At 38.2% G+C, this 21,848-nt stretch overlaps 1 protein-coding gene across 4 annotated transcripts in view; it reads left to right on the forward strand.

The window, feature by feature from the left end:
* The window catches only part of Abl2 (ABL proto-oncogene 2, non-receptor tyrosine kinase), a 102,984-nt gene that overhangs the window by 74,560 nt on the left and 6,576 nt on the right, over window positions 1-21,848 (forward strand). For all 4 annotated transcript variants that reach the window (XM_074047348.1, XM_020174754.2, XM_074047347.1 and 1 more), the window contains exons 2-11: window positions 1,460-1,522; window positions 2,588-2,758; window positions 8,706-9,001; window positions 12,614-12,886; window positions 14,072-14,156; window positions 15,273-15,450; window positions 16,022-16,206; window positions 17,741-17,893; window positions 18,892-18,981; window positions 21,205-21,378. In XM_074047348.1, coding sequence (XP_073903449.1) covers window positions 1,460-1,522; window positions 2,588-2,758; window positions 8,706-9,001; window positions 12,614-12,886; window positions 14,072-14,156; window positions 15,273-15,450; window positions 16,022-16,206; window positions 17,741-17,893; window positions 18,892-18,981; window positions 21,205-21,378 — 1,668 coding nt within the window. The remainder of the gene's footprint in view (window positions 1-1,459; window positions 1,523-2,587; window positions 2,759-8,705; window positions 9,002-12,613; window positions 12,887-14,071; window positions 14,157-15,272; window positions 15,451-16,021; window positions 16,207-17,740; window positions 17,894-18,891; window positions 18,982-21,204; window positions 21,379-21,848) is intronic.

Raw genomic sequence — 21,848 nt, forward strand, 5'->3', positions numbered from 1 at the left:
ATATGGTGTTTGTTATTTTTTGTCCTCAGAAGGTTTAAGTTGGCTTCGGTGTCTCCTTAGTACTACAGTGTCTCTACTTTGGTCATTGACAGAACAAAAGTTCTTCTGAGTTAACATTGCTTTCTTCCTCGTACAATTTCAGATAAGGGGGATTTTGTCCTATCTAAAAACAATGAAATGTAATTAAAACTATTTAATATCATTAGAGTAATAATTAAAAACATGGTAATGTGTCATTGACAAAGATTTATCAGTGTGCATCACAGGGTGTTCAGTACGGACCCTGACAAATGTGAGTGGTTTTGGTATTCTTGTTTTGGGCAATTATTTTGACTTCAATAAAGGACTGGCATTTTGTAGCACAGTAGAAATTCTGCCGGAATAGATAATCTTTTCATTAGAATAAAGAAAAATACAGTACATGTGACCAATTTCAAGAATGTTTCTTAAATTATAATGTTCTCTTAATTTGGTTATCCTAAGTTGGATGTCTTGGTACATGTAATTCCTTATAACTCTGTGCTTAAACAAAGACCAGCGTATCTGCTTAAATTAATTTTGTGCATAGGAACACAAATCTTTAAGTTTTATATAAATATTTGGCATTACTGTGGCACTTGGGCCTCATGCTTCCTAAGCAGGCAGTCTACCAGTTGAGCCACACTCCCCAGTTCTTTTTTGCTTTTAATTATTTTTCATATTGGGTCTCACACTTTTTGCCCAGGGCCTGCCTCAGAATGTGATCCTCCTACTTAAGCCTCCTGTGTAGCTAGGATTATAGGTATGAACTGCCATACCCAGCTTCTTTGTTGAGGTGGGGTCTCTATTTACCTGTGCTGGCCTTGAACTGTGATCCTCCCAATCTTCACCTGCCAGGTAGCAGGGATAACAGTCATGAACCACCACACCTGCCCCGTCATTGTATTCTTAATGCAAAACAAAATTTAATTAACTTTGGAATTTTAACATGTGTTCCTTTTCAGAGAAGGAAGGAATGTGATGAAGTGAAATAAATTCTAAAACTCCTGGAGAATTACAGATTCAGCCTATAATAGGAGTTTCTGTCTATATCATACAGAAAGTTATGAAGCTAATTTTTAAATGGTTAATGTGATTTTAAGACTAAGGTACTTCTCATTGTTTCCTATCACTTATATTTTTATATAAGTTGGGTATTCATGTAGCTAACAGTTATTGAGCACATATTAAGAACCCTTGAGAGAGAGGGAAAAAAGCAACTTTTATCTCTAAGGAATATACTGTGAAATTTGGGAAACAGAAGTATCATGCTTTTGAGCACACAGAGAGGAGGCCAGTGAGGTTTCCCAGGGAGATGATAGATTGTATAGAGTGTTGTAAAGTGAGAAGTCAGCCAGCCCAAAGAAAAGTAGGATGGGAACATATTCCAGCTATAATGGGCTTAACAAAAGTGACATCATCAAATTTTTGTCTTACATAGATCACTTTGCCAGCTGTGTGGAGGATGGATTTGAGGGAGACAAGACTGGAGGCGGTAGTCCAGGTGAGAGCTGCTGGGAATCTGAACCACAGCACTGCACGTAAAGATGGAGAAAAAGGAATGGGCTGAAACAAAACCAAACCACAGATTCAAGGGTTTTTTTTTCCTTTTAAATATGATAAAAACCAATTTTAAATTAAAAATGCGTAGAGAGAGACATAGGTGGATAGTTTGCCTTGGCAGAAGAAAACCACTACTGGAACAGCAGTGTATTTTTTGTGTATCTTTAAGTAAGGTGGCACAAGGGTCACTATTTATAGTGTAAATAGGTTTAGGAACTGTAAAGCCTTGAGGAAGAAACAGGTATTATAAGACTTCAGCTATGATAGAAACTCAAATACTCAATGGTGGTATTTTCTAGAACTTTTGATTAAATTATTGCTATTTTTCAAAAATCTGCTTAGGAAAAGAAAGTTATTTTAAAAATGAACAGTTATAAGTTATGATGTAAAAAAGTTCTTTGGAATGTCAAGAATATTTTGTATTAAACCCAAAAATGGCTTCTTTTGTTTAGCAGATAATTTTAGTTTTGCTAGAAGCACTATTTATATTAATTTTTATATGTAAATAAAGGGTCTGGATTTATACAATACTTATATATTTATGAAAAACTTTTTTCTATAATGTTTTATATAGAGAGAGTAAGGGAAGTAGTTTATGAGGACTTACTAAACATTACCATTTTTAATTCAAAGTCATTACCACAATGAAATAGCCTATGTTTTACAACGCTAGTAGCCAGTTCTTAATTCTGTTTTTTACTTTGAGAAAATTGTGCCTTTGCTACTCATTTAGGCTTGATTTTGGTGAGTGCATGTAAATCAGAGCTAAACTCTCGTTTTGTGGTCTTTTCTCTGACTACCTTGTTATATCTTCAGCAAGTAAATTACTGCCTCAGGTTTAGCTGATACAGTACATATTCACTGATTCTTTATGACTCAGTAAACTCTACAGTTCTGGAGTTGTCAGTGTAAGCCTGTAGCTGAAATACTGTGTATATGCTGAACTCAAATGAATTTTCGGCTGTTAGACTCATTGTGAATGGCTTTTCCTTTTTGTGTCTTTCAGAAGCTTTGCACCGCCCCTATGGTTGTGATGTTGAATCCCAGGCACTGAATGAAGCTATCAGATGGAGCTCCAAGGAAAACTTGCTTGGAGCCACTGAGAGTGACCCTAATCTCTTCGTTGCACTTTATGATTTTGTAGCAAGTGGTGATAACACTCTCAGCATCACTAAAGGTGAGGCTTCTATGTAGCGTCCTCTCACTTTCCAGTTTGCATTAGTAATTAAGAAATGAATGGCCTATGCCCAGGTACTTTTGGTTCATTCTCTTTTCATCTGTGGATGAGATACTGCCCTAAAATGTAGGATAAAATAAATGAAAGCACTTTAAAAAATGTCCATATTGTACTGTATGAAATATGCTAGTATTTGTCTACCACAAAGGTAAGACTTAACATGCTATTTTAATTGAATTGTGACAAAAAATGACTTATACCACCAGACTCCATACTACTCAGAAGGGTTGTGTATAAGTTGACTGCCTCTCTGAGAACTGTTAACAGTCCACAGTGAGATTAAAAATTTGAACCCAAAATGTAAACTAACTATATCATTAAGCACATTACTGTTTCGTGTAGCCAATATTTTCATTTTTGGAGCAAGACTACCTGCATAAAGACAGTAGTCCAGAGTTTACATTCTGACACAAGGTTCTTACTTTGTTGTGTACTACCTTTTGACAACTTAAATATCTACCCCATTGTGTTTTAATGGGTTAGTAAAAGGAATACTAGGAAGAATTTGTATTGTAGTAATATTCTCAAGAGAGTAGTAGTTATTTCAGTGAGGAAAAAAAATTGACATTACTGGGTTTGAACTCAGGGCCTTATGCTTACTAGGCATTTGGTCTACCCTTGTGCCACACCCCCAGCCCTTTTGGCTTTAGTTACTTTTAAATAGGGGCTCACATTTATTATGTCCAGCTGGGCTGGACCACAATAATCCTCCTTCTCACTTGACGGGGATGGCAGGTGCACACCACCATACCCAGCTTTTTCTTTTTTTTTTTATCAGTTGGGATGGGGTCTTGCCCATGCTGGTTTTGAACCTTGATCCTCCTGGTCTCCACCTCCCAAGTAGCTAGGATTACAGGTGTGAGCCACTGTGCCTGGCTTCAGGGGCAAACTTTCATAAAAGGGACCACTAAGAACATTACCAGGTAGAATCATCTTTTAATTTATTTTTTGAACAAGGATTAAAATAGTGAAAATCTGTTGAAGAATAAAAGGATGAGGACATTCTCAGCGTGCACATGAATTAGATGACTAGTCTTACCTTTTAAATCTGCAAAGCCTTCCACAGGGAAAAAAGTGTATTTCAGGATAATTTTTAACTATGAAATTATAACTTAAATTATTGCCAAACAGGTGCCTTTTGTCTGTAAGGTTCAGAATGAGGTATTAAATGGGAGTGCTTGTACCAAATCAAGAAGACAGGCCTTTTCCACTGGAGAAGTGTTAGTCTTATATAAAATTTTTATATGCATCATTTTTGTGTGTGTTTTTGTGTGTGCTGCTGGGAATCAAACCTGGAGCCTCACATGCTAGGCAAAAGCTCTACTGTTGAGCTGCATCCCTAGCCACTATACTCAATTTTTAACATCGAATAGCAGGAAGTCTTAAAAGTTAGTTTCTCAGACTGAGGTATAGATATGCTCCAGAGTGGGTACGACTGCACATTTGCATGTGCCAGGAGTTTTCAAAGACATCGGAAAAGTAAAAGTGCATTATCTCCTAGTGTCATCCTTACTTAAAGATTTTGGGTAATATTGGGGGCAGAATGGTGATGATAGGTGCATGTGGAGGAGGAGGGTGTTTATGCAGTTGAAGGAAAATTTTACATAAAGTTAGAGGGTACAACAAAGAACTTCAAAGAAATGTTCTGCCATGTGACAGTCTCCTTGGACAACAGTGCACTTTACTTTACCTTTACTGATACTTCAGTAGAATAATTTACAAAACAATGACTCAGAGCATTCTTTCCTAGATATAATTTTGTTCTCAGTATTTTCTAAGACAGCTCAGTCACCAAGGAAACACCGGTAGTCTATTAAATTTTTCAGTTAGCACTTGTAAAAGCACTAATACTAGTGTATTGCTCAAGGACTGGAATTCCCTTTATCATCATGACCGACAGTGGTTTCTCTTAAAAAACCCTGAAATTCCAGGCTTTTATATTAGGTTCTTATTAATATAAGATGACGCCATGATAAAGCTATTTTATTATTTTAAAATATGAAATATATTTTACAAAGAAAAATTTTTAATTCCTTCTTTGAAGATGATGTTTTGCTTGAATTAAAAAAGAAAAGTTTTGCAGGACTATGTCTATAGTCCCAGCCACTGGAAGGCTGAGGCAGGAGCCCAGGAATTTGATGCCAGCCTTCAAAACCCCATATCAGCCAGACATGGTGGTGCATTGCCTATAATCCTCGCTGCCTAGGAGGCAAAGATCAGGAGGATCATGGCCAGCCTAGACAAAAAGTTAGCGAGACCCATCTCAACCAATCAGCTGGGCACAGTGGCATGTGCTGTGGTGCCAGCTCCATGGGAGACTATAGGTTGGTGGACTGTAGTCTAGGCCAGTTACAAGCGAGAATATGAGACCCTATCTAAAACATAACCTAAAAGCAAAGAGGGCTGGAGGTGTGGCTCAAATGGCAGAGCACTTGCCTAGCAAGCACAGGACTCTGAGTTTAAACCCTAGTACTGCCAAAAAAAACAAAACAAAACACAATAACCAGAAGAAAGTTTTTTCTAGGATTCCTCTATTGAAGAAAGCACCTATTAAATATTTTCATCTCTGCTAGTCATTTCTTTTTTTTTTTTTAATTATTCGTATGTGCATACAATGCTTGGGTCATTTCTCCCCCCTGCCCCCACCCCCTCCCTTACCACCCACTCCGCCCCCTCCTACTCCCCCCCACCCCCTCAATACCCAGCAGAAACTATTTTGCCCTTATCTCTAATTTTGTTGAAGACAGAGTGTAAGCAATAATAGGAAGGAACAAGGGTTTTTGCTAGTTGAGATAAGGATAGCTATACAGGGAGTTGACTCACATTGATTTCCTGTGCATGTGTGTTACCTTCTAGGTTAATTCTTCTTGATCTAACCTTTTGTCTAGTTCCTGGTCCCCTTCTCCTGTTGGTCTCAGTTGCTTTTAAGGTATCTGCTTTAGTTTCTCTGCGTTGAGGGCAACAAATGCTAACTAATTTTTTAGGTGTCTTACCTATCCTCATATCTCCCTTGTATGCTCTCGCTTTTATCTTGTGATCAAAGTTCAGTCACCTTGTTGTGTTTGCCCTTGATCTAATGTCCACATATGAGGGAGAACATACGATTTTTGGTCTTTTGGGCCAGGCTTACCTCACTCAGAATGTTGTTCTCCAGTTCCATCCATTTACCAGCAAATGATAATATTTCATTCTTCTTCATGGCTGCATAAAATTCCATTGTGTATAGATACCACATTTTCTTTATCCATTCGTCAGTAGTGGGGCATCTTGGCTGTTTCCATAACTTGGCTATTGTGAATAGTGCTACAATAAACATGGGTGTGCCAGGGCCTCTGGAGTAACCTGTGACACAGTCTTTTGGGTATATCCCCAAGAGTGGTATTGCTGGATCAAGTGGTAGATCAATGTTTTCTGCTAGTCATTTCCATATCAATTTCCATAGTAGTCAGAACTTCTAGTATAGAGGGCTGGTGGAGTGGTTCAAGTGGTAGAGCACTTACCAGCAATTGTGAGGCCCTGTGACCAAACCTTAGTACCTCCCCCCACATCCGGAAAAATAAAAACCCCAAAACTTCCAGAGTAGAAAAGTCTCCTCACTGCCAAAAAAGAAGAAAACAAGCAAAGACCTAGGGTGTTGCACTCTATCCCAGTTCTGATGGCCCATAGTTACCAGTTCTGTTTAAGGAAGAAAAAATAAAAGCACACTTATGCAGCTTAGTCTTTACTTCTAGTTCTTGTGGCTTAATGAAGAAAACCTACAGAGCAACAAAGTTTTTTTCCAACGAGATTCTGTTTTCTGTACATACAGTGTGCTAGTATATATCTGCACACTTGTGCATATCCACCACCACACCAGACACTCCTATCTATTGTGTACTCTGCGTACAGTATATATTACATACACTATGTGTGGAAGTGCATCTGTGTGTGCTTTCCCATATTCAGGGGTCTTGAGATAGTAGGGTTAATAGAAAGCTGTTCTATGGTAAACATTTCTGTAGGCCACTAGAAAAAGATTGATGGCTGTCAGAATAATTATGTTTTAGTTTTTCCTCAGTAGCCTTTGTCCAGTAAGTTCTGGGCTTGTACTTTTGGTTGGTTTGTTTTTTCTGCTCTCTGGCACTAAGGAAGTAGATGTGAACTCTATAGGAAGACTGTGTCTCTTAAAGATAGGAGCCTAAGGTACTACAAGGATTCTTTAGACTAGCGTTTACGTTTACTAATGATACCTCTTTCACCTTCCCTGTTTTGCCAAAGAAGAAAAGGGACAAAATGTATATTGAAGTCTAAACTTGAATACTAGAGAAATCAGGGACACTGATGTTGATGGCAAAGACAGACTGAATAGGATTACGGGTTTGAACTTCAGAGTCAGCTTCCGTTTCCACACTAATTTTAGAGGAATGGACAAGAGTGATTCATTCATTCTGGGGAATAGGAGGGAAGTTGGGAAACTAAAGCTTTTAAACCTTGAGTCCTGGAAACGTGTGCTTGGGAGTCCTTGCTGCCCACTTCCTGCTCCTCTAAACAGTTTGCTTGCTGAAGACTCTTTGGTCTTTTTTTACTCATTTGTTTGCTTACATTGATGGCTTTTTGCCAAGTCAAAGTTAAAAGTCACTCTGTTTCACATGTATTGTCCCTAATCTTTGATTATCATTAACAGTGAACCATATATGTTTTTTAATCTTTTTTTTTTTTCTGTATTGGGTTGAATTTAGGACTTTGATTGCTAAGCAAGTGCTCCAGGACTTGAGCCACACTCTCAGCCCTGTTTATAGGCTGTTTTCTTTTGAAGTTTGAGCACTGTCATTTTCTAGTGATTTAGTAACCTACTTACCCTTCCTTCCTCCCTCCCTCTCTCCCTCCTTCCTTTTTTCCTTCTAATACTGGGGTTTGAACTTGTCCTCATGCTTGGTAGGCAAGTGCTCTTACAGCCACGTTTCTGTCTTTGTATGGCATCATAACAGCTTCTTGAGGACAATTTTTAGGTGGTATAAAATCCTTTAAAGATCTGTAGTAGCCAGCACTTGGGAGACTAAGGCAGGAAAGCTGTGAGGTCGACAAGCCTGGGTTACATAGCAAGTTCCAGATCAGCTAAGGCTACATAGCAAGTCCCTGTCTCAGAAAATAAAAAGAAAGAAAGGAAAATTAAACCTATAGTAGTAAATGACAGAAAAACCATTTTTTACTATGCTCCTGTGGTTTATGCTACAAACTGAAGAGATGAGGACATGGTAAGCAAACAACTTTGTTCTTGTTTTTTAAAAAAAAACTGCACAGAATATTACTCAGCCATAAAGAAAATGGAATTACATCATTTCTCAGAAAATAGGTGGAACTGGATATCATCATGTTGAGTGAGATAAGCTAAGCTCAGCCAAATATTGCATGTTTTCTCTCATTTGTAGAACCTAGACCTAAAATGATGATGATGATGCTGGTGGTGATGGTGATGATGGGGTTATGAATGTGAAAGGAGGTGGTCTGAAGGGGGATCATTGTTGGAGGGGGATGGAAAGGAAAGGAGGCTGAAGGGGGAAAGAACCAAAATACACTACATATATATGTTTGAAGACAGCATAATGAAACTTACCAAAACATTATATAAAAGGGCAGGGGTTGGTATAAAACTGTATAAAAAGGCAAGGAGAGTGGGAATATAATGGAGGGGGTGAACTTGTTCAAAGTACACTATGCATATGTGTGAAATTAGCACAATGAAACCCCACGTATTAATAATGTATACTAATTCAAAGTATAATAAAAAAAATTTAAGTTTGACAAAGGTCTTGGCTCACTTTTCATTGAGTTCAAAGTTTGACAATATACTGCTTCAGTTTGAAGTCGTCTTTTAACATTCTTCATTCTGTGATAACCTGATGGCTAGGTGAAAAGCTGCGAGTCCTTGGTTACAACCAAAATGGCGAGTGGAGTGAAGTTCGTTCTAAGAATGGACAGGGCTGGGTGCCAAGTAACTACATCACCCCAGTGAACAGCTTAGAAAAACATTCCTGGTACCATGGACCCGTGTCACGCAGTGCAGCAGAGTACCTACTCAGCAGCCTAATCAACGGCAGTTTCCTGGTTCGAGAAAGTGAGAGCAGCCCTGGGCAGCTATCCATCTCCCTCAGGTACGAGGGGCGTGTGTATCACTACAGGATCAATACCACCACAGATGGCAAGGTAAGACTGGCCAGTAACGACCTCCAGGTGTGGACTGGCTACACTATAAAAACAGTACTCAGAGTGCCTAAGTAGAAAATAGTTTTTATGAAATAAGATATTTTCTAACTTTGTGACACAGTTTGGACTATTTGTCGTGTCAGAGAGAGAGAGCTTGCTCTTTTCAAACTAATTCATCAGTGCAAACTGATGCATTAATATATTATCAGTTAAAATGATAATATGTTAATTGATATATTTAATTGACAATATATATCAGTTAAAATAATATATTAATAGTTTAAGGATAAGTTAGATTTGAAGGTGAAGAATGAAGGGAACTGCTATATATATATTAGGTGTTCTAATTTTCAGTGCACAAAAATACACACCCAATACATTGAACAGAATTTATAAGATAATTCTATATCTTTTAAAACAAAAATAATCTGTACTAGAAAGTCCACAGAGTAAGAATTTAGACTTCTGAAACTTGTTTCCGTCATTACTATATGTTAATATAAGTACATCATTCAGTCACTTAGCAGTTCGCATGTCGGGAAGACCAGCCATGTTAGAACAGATGTGTAAGAATGGAACTGTTATATTTTATAAATTACAGAACCTGAGTTTATGGGAGTTCTTCTGTTGAACAGTAAATTTTTTCATTCTTCCCCAACATATGATATGCGTAGTAGGGAGAGAGCATTGGCTGTAGAGCAAGCAGACAGGTTTGCTTTGTAACTATACAATTTATTACTCTCTGACCTTACATAAGCCTCATTTTCCCTATTATCAACTTCCATTTTATAGAATTATTGTAAGATTTAAGTAAAACAATTTTTATAAAACATAATAGTTTGGCTGGGGGAATGGCTGAAGCAGTAGTACACCTGCCTACCTAGTATGAAGCTCTGAGTTCAAGTCCCAATACTGCAAAAAAAAAAAAATAAAAAGTTGGTACAAAGTAGGAAGTAAGTAAATTACTAGTTCTCTTTCTCTTTTTGCTCTGCCATATATAGTACATTGTTTTGGGGCCCAAACAAATAGAACCAGATAATTCATAAGAAACACACCAGTTATTATGTTTGTGCTTTTTCTTTTTTTCCTGTGACAAATACCACAGAGAAACAATTTCAAGGAAGAAGGATTTATTTTGGCTCATTGTTTCAGAGGTTTTAGGCCACAGACAGCTGGCTCTATTACTTTTAGGCTGTACTGAGGCGGAACATCATTGGCAGGGAACATGGAGGGGAACAAAGCTGCTAGGAAGCAGAGAGAGACAGAGGAAGGATCTGGGGACAGTGCATACCCTTTAGGGAAGGCCGTCAGGTTATGAATCCATCAGTGGGATCCACTGAGTAGGTCAGAGCCCTCATGATCTAATCATATCTCAATGATTAGATCCTCCAGCTGAGACCAGCCCTTCAACCCATGAGCATTGTAGGGGACACTTTCATATCTAGAACATAACATACACCCAACAGAAATGAGTACATATGTGTGCCCAAAGACATGTATAGGAATGTTCATAGCAACATTATTTGCAGTAGTCAAAAACTGGAAGCACTCAACTATCTAACAACAGTAGAATGGATTAATAAATTATGGTATATTCATAAGATGGAATATCTTACAACAGAAATGAATTGAGTCCTACATACAGCATCATAGGAAAACCTATGGCCTGCTTTAATAAATGCATTTGTGTTGGAATACAGTCACATTCATTTGTTTATGTGTAATACGTAAACTGTAACTAGACAGACCTGAGTAGTTGCTACAGAGATCTATGGCCACAAGCCTAAAATACCTGTTTTCTAGCCCTTTCCAGAGAAGTTTGCTAGCCTCTGCTACAGATGAGTCTCATACACATAAAGTTGATTGAAGGATGTTCATTAGTGGTTGCTAGAGGGCTGGGATGGGGCGGAAAATGGGAATGATTTCTAACGGTTTTTTTTGGGGATGATAAAAATATGTTAGTGTGAGATATTGGTGATGACTGGACAACTGTATAAATATATAAAAACTACTGAACTTTATACCTTAGAGTGGTAAGTTTGTGATAGGTAAATTAGATTGTAGCAATAAAAAGCCTAGTGAAAGAAAGCAGACACCAGACAATACATACTGTGTGATTTCATTTGTATATAGTTGAGGCAGAACTATATACAAGTGTTAGAAGTTAGCATAAGTCATTACCTTTGCTAGGGAGGTTTCTGGGGTGCTAGTGGTATTAAAATTCTTGGTGTGGGTGATGTTTACATGGGAGACATTATTTATTGTATATATTGTATACATTTGTATAAGAAGATAATGAATTCAAGTCATGCATGCATAAATAGAGGGGAGAGAGAAGAAGGGAGGGGGAGAGCAAACACACAAGCTAATGAACTGGCTAGCTAGCTGACTTCCCTTGGGGTAAAGATAGCTGTATTATTGTATATTTCTTACTGCTTATAACAAATTAATGACTATTTTGTTAATAATTCTTTGATATCTAATTGTGGCTCTTATTTTTAATGATCTAGACATTCAAAAATACATTTGTAATTTGAGGGGGGAGGGCAGTACTGAGGTTTGAGCTCAGGCTTTGGCGCTTGCTAGGCAGGTGCTTTACCACTTGAGCTACTCCTATCCCTTTTTGGTCTGGTTATTTTAAATATAAGGTACCACTTTTTGGCCAGGCCTGGACCATGGTCTTCCTCTTTTACGCTTTGCGTCCTATAGTAGCTGGGATGACAAGCATGCACCACCATGTCCAGCTTTTTTGTTGTTATTGAGATGGGGGTTCCCACCTGAGCTGACCTATAACTGCAGTCCTTCCAATCTCATCCTCCTGAGAGGATGACAGGCAAACACCACTGTGCTCAGCTGTTAGTTGAGATGGGGTCTCACAAACTCCCTACCTGGACTGGCGTCAAATCTCTATCCCACTCTCCCAAGTAGCTAGGATTACAGAAGTGATCCACCAGCATCTGGCTGAAAAGCACATTATAATTAAATAAAAAGTATAAGATAACTAATTATGGGATGATTAAATAAAAATTATAATACCCTTCTAACCTTCCAAAAATCTAAATCAGTGGTTGTCATTTTTTTTATGAAAGATTCTGAGTTGATAATTAACTTTTACAGGAGGCCAGCCCCTGCTTGCCCACTTCAATCAGAACATCTCTCTTTTTACCTGTCTCATATATTTGGATTCTATAATATTTTGTAGTATTCTGTAATATTTTGGGTTTTTTGTTTGTTTTTTTGTTTTTGAGGCAGGGTCTCACTTTATAGCCTGGCTGACCTTAGACTCCAAATCATCCTGTCTCACCTTCCCTAGTGTGCCACCACTCCCGCCTTGGGGTTTTCTAATCTGTTCCTTAGAAATTGTATGAAGGCCAGTGAGCTCAATGGCCCATAGAGGTGTGTTAGAAGTTTCCCCCAAGGAAAAACTTAGAGGAAGAATAGGAAGGTAGATTTAAATAAGATTAAAGTGCAATTCTGTGTTTCTCCTTGCCATGATTATTTAACTTTCTGTTTACCTAATTAAGATAATATCCTATCTTCATATCTCCAGGTCTGTGAAAAACAATTCCTGATCTCATTTCAAGTTGTTCAGCTTTTCTCCTGTCTCACCAGGTATATGTGACTGCTGAGAGCCGCTTTAGCACCTTGGCAGAGCTTGTTCACCATCATTCCACAGTGGCTGATGGTTTGGTGACAACATTACACTACCCCGCGCCCAAGTGTAATAAACCAACAGTCTATGGTGTGTCCCCCATCCATGACAAATGGGAAATGGAACGAACAGATATTACTATGAAGCACAAACTAGGGGGTGGTCAGTATGGAGAGGTTTACGTTGGTGTCTGGAAGAAATACAGCCTTACAGTTGCCGTGAAAACGTTGAAGGTGGGTTTCTGAGAATTACAGTTTTCAGGCATCTTTTTGTATGTGTGCTGACTCACTTAGAAATATCACTGTGCCCTTCTTTAACTTTGGAACACTGTCCACCCACTGGTGCCAAACATTTCAGCAAATTGTGGTGATTAACCCTAGTGCCATTGCTGGCACTGCAGAGGAAGATTATTCACCGCAGTGCAGCTAAGCCCACATGTGGGAAAGGTTTGTCTCTGGAGGGTGTTGATGTAGAGTTTAGAAGCAAATTTTGTTGATTGCTTTGCTTTGTGATGACAACTTATTCTGGATAGAATTCTTCACGCATCATCTAAGAATCCTGAGGCCCCTTACTCTGTTCTCTCTGCCTCTTGTTCCTATATCCATGGAATTAGATCTCCTCATCTTCTCCTCCTCCTCTTCTTTTTTAAGACAGGGTCTCACTAAAAGCCCAGGCTAACCTTGAACTCCTGATCCTCCTGCTATAGCCTCCTGAGTGCTGGGATTAAAGGCATGCATCCCCACGCCTGTCTAGATCACTCTTCTTAAATTCACAGAAGTCTATTTCCTGATACTATTCTATTTCTTCTTAAAGCATTCTAGTATTAAATTACAGAGTTGTCACTCATTCAGTTCTCTGAAGATTGTCTCAGAGTTTCTGTGACTCTGGTATGTCACTTATCCTGACTATTCCTCAGCTATGATGTGAATATTAGTTCTGATTAAGTATATTCTGTGTGTGAGACAAAATGTGAGGCTTGCATACATGCATTGCTCCTTAAGAAGTGTATGGTCCAGTCAGGAAGATAAAAACATAAACAGCCAACTGCTCTGTCCCTTCACTCATGGTGTTACCTAGACACTAGAGAACTAACCTGTCAGAAAACAATTATCCAAAGTTGCCTGTGTTTTGGTTGATTATAAGACATGATTGTTGAATTTTTCTCACTTTGCTAAGTTTTACTCCATTTTGTAATATTGGATAAATTCAAGAATATTATTTGTAGAATGTTAATTAAGTTGTAATAAAATTTCTTAAAGTGATTATGTTAAAATATTCAAAAGCTACTTCCTTTTACCTTTCAAGGTGAAGTAGGATTGTGAGTAGACTCAGTGATTAAAGTGGAAGTTTGACTGCCTCCTCTCCCCCCCCCCCGCCCCCGCTTTCTAACCTTTCCCTTTTTTTTTTTTTTTCTCCAGGAAGATACCATGGAGGTGGAGGAGTTCTTAAAAGAAGCAGCAGTGATGAAAGAAATCAAGCATCCTAATCTGGTACAACTCTTAGGTAAGGAAGCCCCGAGCCCCTTGTTATCTTCAGATCCCTTTTTTGAATCACTGTGGTGGAAACTCTGGGTGTGAATCTATTCAATAAATCATTATCATGGGTTGGGGTGTAGCTCAGTGGTAGATAAAGCACTTTGTTAGCAAGCATAGGCCTTAGGTTAACCATCCCCCAGCACCACAAAAAAAAAAAGAAGTTACCATTTTAATGTAAAGCAAAAGACAGTGGCCTGGGTTGATTTCAATACATAAAATTGCCCAGTCATGCACCAGTGGCTCATGCCTGTAATCCTAGCTACTCAGGAGACAGAGATCAGGAAGATTGCAGTTTGAAGCCAGCAAATAGTTCATGAGACCCTATCAAAAACAACCATCACAAAAAAGGGCTGGTAGAGGGGCTTGAGGTGTAGGCCCTGAGTTCAAGCCCCAATACCACAAACACACACAAATAAAACTGTCCAGCTGTGTTTGCCCCACATTCAAAGTTCATGAGTGACCATACTCATCAGCTTACCCAAGTTGGCAATGTTGGCCTCTCACCTGTTCAAGTTGCAAAGAAATTTTTGACTAAACCTTTTTCCCTTTTTAAAATTGGGCAAGTTTCTTTGGATATTCAAATTGAGTCAAACTATGCAAAATGAAATGGTTTCTTGTTTCTTTTTAAAATAAGGAATCTGCCATATATCCATGAAATCCTTGAGTATGAAACAATTCTTTTTTCAAAGCATTAGTACAGGCAGAGCTTGCATAATCTTCAACATTTGCATAAGTTACTTTTAGGTGAGCATTGTTAGCTTGCAGTTGAGGAGGGGAATTGTGGAATGTACAGAAGTTTAGGTTTTTTAACACCATATGAAATTAATTCAGTAACTCTGCTTTTTGCTTAAATAGGAAAATACTTAAAGGCATATGAATTTCTGTAGAACAATGTAATGAAAGCAAAGATTCATTCTCTTGTCAACCAACTTCTTAATGTTTCCTATATTAATTTCAGAAAACGTGGTAAAAATGGAGAGGATTCCTGCCGAGATAGACATAAAAATTGTCAGATTTTTCTTGGCCACAGTGGTTTGGATGCTTGTATTTATATTAATAAAACAAGCTTTATCCTTCATGCCAGGCGTGTGTACTTTGGAGCCACCGTTTTACATTGTGACTGAATACATGCCATATGGGAATCTGCTTGATTACCTCCGAGAATGCAACCGAGAAGAGGTGACTGCAGTTGTATTGCTTTACATGGCCACTCAGATCTCTTCTGCAATGGAGTATTTAGAGAAGAAGAATTTCATCCACAGGTGTGTAAAACCTAATCATTTCCCATGACCAACCATGAAGCCATCTTGCTTGACATGAAGATAAAGGGAAAAAAACTTTCTCAGAAATTTTCAGATGATTAAAGAAAGTCGTTCTCTTTCACAGGACCCATTTTAATGCCTTTTCCAACTTGTAAGCCTGTTGTGCTCTGTTCAAAGTATTAGAGGCCTTTTACTATCAAAACAGAAAGCTATCACTAGTTTGCACAGCACTATATCTAAGATCCTTTTGCTCCATCTAGTGGCTGAATTTTAAAAATAGCGTTCTATCTTAGTAAAATATTTAAAGTCTTGTAGAAAAGCATCTATTTCTCACCTCTAAAGCTCTCTGTATTCTAGCATTATGTGACTGCCTCTTGATGAGTATTCTGCAAAAAATATAAATTAGTGGCCTTTTATCATGTTAGTGATTATCATCAAATACTACTACATTTGTCAGTTGCACTTTTTTTTCTTAAGTCTGCTTATAGCACAAAGAACCAAGAATAGAGCCTTTTGTGGTCGTTTTTCTCACTATCTGAATAGAATCACATTTGGGTTCTCTTTCCCACAGAGATCTTGCAGCACGTAACTGCCTAGTGGGAGAAAACCATGTGGTAAAAGTGGCTGACTTTGGCTTAAGTAGACTGATGACTGGAGACACCTATACTGCACATGCTGGAGCCAAATTTCCAATTAAGTGGACAGCACCAGAGAGTCTTGCCTACAATACCTTTTCAATTAAATCAGATGTCTGGGGTAAGGTTGGGACATTTTCCTGGATATGTCACTTCTTTTCCTTATAGATAACCTTAATTCTTTAGAACTTCTCTTTTATATGATGCTGAAAAAGGAAATCCACCTCCCTTCCCAAAAAAGAGCTAGGTGTGACTGTACAGCTGTAATTCCAGCAATTGAGAGAGAGGCTAAGGCAGGAAAATTGCACGTTCCAGGCTGAGCCATGAAGCAAGAGCCTATCCCCAAAAAAACAAGGTCTAAGGATGTAGCTCAGTGGTAGAGTGCTTTCCTAGCATATGCAACGCCCTGGGTTCAGTCTCCAGCGTCACACACCCATACACACAAAGGTACCACCGCTGGGCACAGTAGCACATACCTACAGTTCCAGCTACTTTGGCGGCTGAAGCAGGAAGATCACTTGAGCCTATGAGTTAGAGACCAGCCAGGGCAACATAATGAGACCTTATATCAAAAAGGAAGGATGGAAGGAAGGGAGGGAGGCAGGGAGGAAGGGAAGAAGTAGGTAGGTAGGTAGATGGATGGATGATAGGTAGCAAGGCACTGTGGCTCACACCTGAAATCCCAGCCACCCAGGAGGCAGAGATTGGGAGAAAAAAATTAACAAAATTCTTTCTCAACCAAGAAGGTGGTGGTGCGCCTGTCATTCCAGCTGTGTAAGAAGCATAAATAAGAGGATCATGGTCCAGGTTGCCCTGGGCAGAAATGTGAGACCCTACTTGAAAAATAAGTAAAGCAAAAAGGGCTAGGGGTATGGCCCAAGTAGTAGAGCACCTGCCTAACAAGCACAAGGCCCTAGTTCAAAAGTACCACCAAAAGAAAGGGAGAAAAGTCAAAGTGTAGCTCTCATACTGCATCGGAGTTTAAATAATGCTTTGTAAAGCTCCCCACTTTTCACATTAGATTTTAGTGCTCATTTCCAGAGTGCTGTGTGGCACAGTATGTTGTTTTCAAGGAAGGCATGATAAGGTTTCAGCTAGAACTTGTCTTTGTCACAGACCTTATTTCTACTGCCTGGACAAGTAGAACGAGACTGGAATTTGGATTGTGGGCCACTAGGATTCTCAAACTCAGATGTAATCAAAGTCTTAACAAAAACAAGAAAAAATTTTTTCCTACTATTTTATCTGATTTCAAATATCTCAGTTTTTGTTTTAATCCTCTGATATTAGCTGACTTTAAAAATCATGAAGCTCATTAAATAAATCAAAGACTATTCTAAGAATAGTTGGATTATACCACAGATTTTTTTATATGATTATAGTTTTTTATGCCTCATTGTAGTAAAGGAAAGTTAAATAAAAGTTGGGCAGTTTAAAGAAAACTGTCGAAGTTTTCTGCAATGTTCTTGTGAAAAACATCTTAAAAAAGATGTTACGCTGTAAGAATTAGTACAGGGTATATTAATGTTGTTGAAACTGTGTGTGATTCTGACCCAGAAACTTAAAGAGAAGTTAATGATATAAAGAAAATAATAAATCAGAAGAAACACTAGCTTTTCTTTCTTTTTTTTTTTTTTTTAAATTCCTTCATGCAGCTTTTGGGGTACTATTGTGGGAAATTGCTACATATGGAATGTCACCATATCCAGGTATTGACCTGTCTCAAGTCTATGATCTACTAGAAAAAGGATATCGCATGGAACAACCTGAAGGATGCCCCCCTAAGGTTTATGAACTTATGAGAGCATGTGAGTATTTTTCATATTTTAATTTTGAAACACCAGCAATTCAGAATAGTTAACAAATTGGAAACATTTCAGCCCTCAGTGTTATTAGAGTGACATTTAAAGAGTTTGTCATTGATTTGCCTGCAGGCACAGTGTGATACACCATTGAACCATATTGTAATTCAACAATAGCTGTGTAGCCCAAATATTGCCCCCGTGATTCAAAAACATTTGTATTTTTAATAAGATAATCAGAAATTGAATTTGCAGATTAAGTTAGGGAAGGACTGCTTTCTACTAGGTAAGAATGATTGCTAAAGACTATATAAGAATGCATAAAAGTAACCTCTACAATGAATAAACAGAAGCATCTGACTGAGATGAGAAGTAGGAATGTGAGTAGTGGATTAAATTGCAGCTGTGCTTGAACATAGTCTTTAAATTATTTTCTCATTGAGCATTGGTGTTCTGTACTGTCCTTTGTCAAATGTGAATACTATGCTTCCTTCTGATGTTATATTTCTGAATATTTATACTTGATTCTTTTTGGTTTTTGATTTGTTCATTTCTTTGTTTTAGGGTTGTTTTTGTGGTACTGAGGTTTGAACTCAGGGCCTCATGCTTGCTAGGCAGGCACTTTACCACACCCCTAGCCCTATACTTGATTTTTTATAAGTTAGACTGAGTTTGAAGACAGGTTTTACTTATTGCACGTTTTTACTAGAAGAAAACTTGTCATGTTCTAACTTACTTTCCCACATCTCCTCATCCTACCTCTCCTCATCCTTTTAGTAGAGGGAATGGGAGCCCAGAATAAATAGTAGTGCCTCTATTAGGAAATGGGCTCTTACACCTTTGAGTCTGGAACTAAGAAGCAGCTGCATTACTACCACTGCGAACATGCTGTGTCTTTACTTTAATAAGCACATGTTGTGATGAGTGGACTTCATTATCTGATATGCTGCTGACTGTATAATTCTGACAAGGAGGTTTTGATATTCTCATCTTCTGTCACATAGGCTGGAAGTGGAGCCCTGCCGACAGGCCCTCTTTTGCTGAAACCCATCAAGCTTTTGAAACTATGTTCCATGACTCTAGCATTTCTGAAGGTAAGAATCTGGAGGATTTACTGGTGGCTAGTTGGGTGGCAATAGTGATGATAATTACATTTCAAAAATGGTCAGTTCTTATACTTCATGACTGTGTTTCAAGATAAACTTTTAGTCTTTATTATTTTGTTGCCTTTTTGGACTTTTTAACTGTGTTTTATTTTTCTGTCTCATATTTAATATTGAAATTACATTCTAATTCAAAATTAGTTTAGTCTCTTCATGAGGCAAATTAGTAAGTTTAGTTCTTTATCAACACTTATGGTACAGAGAAGGAAAAATAAGTATAAAAATATCCCAACTCTTCACTGCACCACAGAGCCACATTAAAAATACTCTAACTCAACAAACAAGCTAAGCATGGTGGTGCAACACCTGTCTCCCAAATATGAGATTTTGGTCTGAGGCCAACCCTGGGCAAAAATGCAAGATCTTCCCTGAAAAATAACTAAAAGCAAAAATGTGCTGGGGCAAGGCTCAAGTTGTAGAATTCTTCCCCAGCAAGCATGAGACCCTGAGTTCAAACCCCAGTAACATCAAAAAAGGGAAAAAAAAAAAATTCAGTTCTCTAAACTACATCTACCAAAGCAAAAACCAAATCATAAAAGCAGTATCTAGAAATTCCATTTGTGGAAATATGTCCCTTAAGGAAGTAAGAGTATGAACAAGATTTAGCTACAAGGATATTGCATCAGAGTGTAGTTTTATAATACTTATCATTGTAAAGACTGACAGTGGGTGTGTTGGTGCACAATTCTAATCTTAGATACTTGGAAGCCGGAGATAGGAAGATATAAAGTTTGAGACAAGCCTGGGCAAATTTAGTAAGACCTTATTTCAAAAACAATACAAAACAACAAAAGGGGGCGGGCGGGCATGTGCCTTGAGGTAAGAACACTTGTTTGAGGCCCTGGGTTCAATCCCCAGTACCACGAAAAAAAATAAAAATAAGAACAACTTAAACATCTGGTGGACTGTCAATAAAGTAATTAATGTAATTGAATACTTAAAATTATATTCTTAAATATATTGGCATAGAATATGAGAAAAAGTAGATTAGGCTATCAACAGAGATAAACTTTTCCTTAAAAAACAAGTGTATGAACATATATAAGAAGTTCCTTTTGTATATGATGCCTTTTAAATATACGCCAAAGTCAAACAATCACCTGGATATAATGGTACACCCCTGTAATCCCAGCACTCAAGAGACTGAAGCAGGAGTTCAAGGCCAGCCTGGCTACATAGAGAGACACTGGAAAAAAAAAAACCAAAAAAAGTCAAACAATAAACTTAAACTTACTTTTGTTATAAGAAGTGAAGGCCCATTCCTAGAGAGCTAAAACTACAGGATTCTTAGTTTTTATTTATTTGTTAAGACACTGTCAATTTTATACATATTTTTCAGATTTGTTTTCCTTTCATAGTTAAGCAGAGTTCAACTTTAAAAACGTTAGAAGAGGAAATCAGGCAAGTTGATTTTGGTTTTTTGAGGCAGGGTCTTACTGTATAGCCCAAGTTGGCTTCAGACCCCTCTCTCTGTCTCCTGAGTGCTAGAATTACGGGTGTGCATGCACCACCATGCCCGGCAGACATACTGATCTTGGTCTGCTCCTCTACTGATTTACACATCAGGTAAGAAAAAAGGAAAAGAGAGCTTAATGAAAAATATTTTCATGCTTGCACTTTGTGACATGGAACTTCTGCATGTTGGCCCTTGGGGTCTGAAGGCGTAGCTACCTGTCACAGTACTCTTGGTTCTCTATGAGCTCTATTTCCTGTGAACTCAAAGTGCTAGAAGTCGTGCATATTGGTACTTTTTGTTAACTTCTCTTGAATCCTTAGTTTAATATTTCTGCTTCTCTTGAATAGAATACAAACCCCAATCAGTTTTAAAAGGCAATTTCAATTACTACATTGATGAAAAAAAGAAATTTAGCATTTTTCAACCCATGTTTTATTGTCTTTTATTTTATTTGTTTTACTTGTTTACTTTTGAGGCGACATCTTGTTGAGTTGCCCAGGCTAGTCTTGAATTTCTAGACTCAAGCTCCTCCATCCTCAGCCTTCTAAGTAGCTGGGATTACGCATGCACTGCACCTGGCCGCATTTATGTACTTCACTTTTCTACTCCATTTCTTTTTCAGTTTGCCTTTTTGAAAAGAAACAGTTCCTTTTCTTTGTCATAAATTGTTTTTTATTAGTCCTTTTGTCTTTTCACAGAGGTAGCTGAGGAGCTTGGGAGAGCTGCCTCTTCATCGTCTGTTGTTCCATACCTGCCCCGATTACCTATACTTCCTTCCAAGACGAGAACCCTGAAGAAACAGGTGGAGAACAAAGAGAACATTGAAGGGGCACAAGATGCCATGGAAAATCCTGCGTCCAGTTCAGCACCAGGTAAGGGTCCTGAGGCAAGTAGAATAGAATAGAAACTGCCTTGTTTAAGAACCCTGGAGTTTGATTCTGCTATGCCCATTTCATGCCCATCTTCCCTGAGGCCTGTGTGGCATCTGTTTTTCCTACTGTTCTGGTCTTTGGCCCTCCATTGCCACTGCTGGTAGGTCTGTCTGTTGAACATAGAGCTCTGCTATGCTCCCTTTTCTCAAATAGTTACCATTTTTTCAGTTGTGGCAAAAACTCCTTCATTGAGTCTCTAGGAAATGCCAGATGCATTCATTTTTAGAGAAAGAATTAATACTGAGATAATAACCAGCAGTTTATTTCCTCCCATTTACACCTATATCCCATTTGGAACACTAATCACTATGATATGATAATGTATTTTTAAATTGCCTCTGAGTAATGCCGACGTCTGACATTTGTTAGATGCTGCAAAAACTTTTACAATTACCGGGGATGGGGGGAGC

Source organism: Castor canadensis, chromosome 11 (genome assembly GCF_047511655.1).
Source record: "Castor canadensis chromosome 11, mCasCan1.hap1v2, whole genome shotgun sequence".
Lineage (NCBI taxonomy): Eukaryota > Metazoa > Chordata > Mammalia > Rodentia > Castoridae > Castor > Castor canadensis.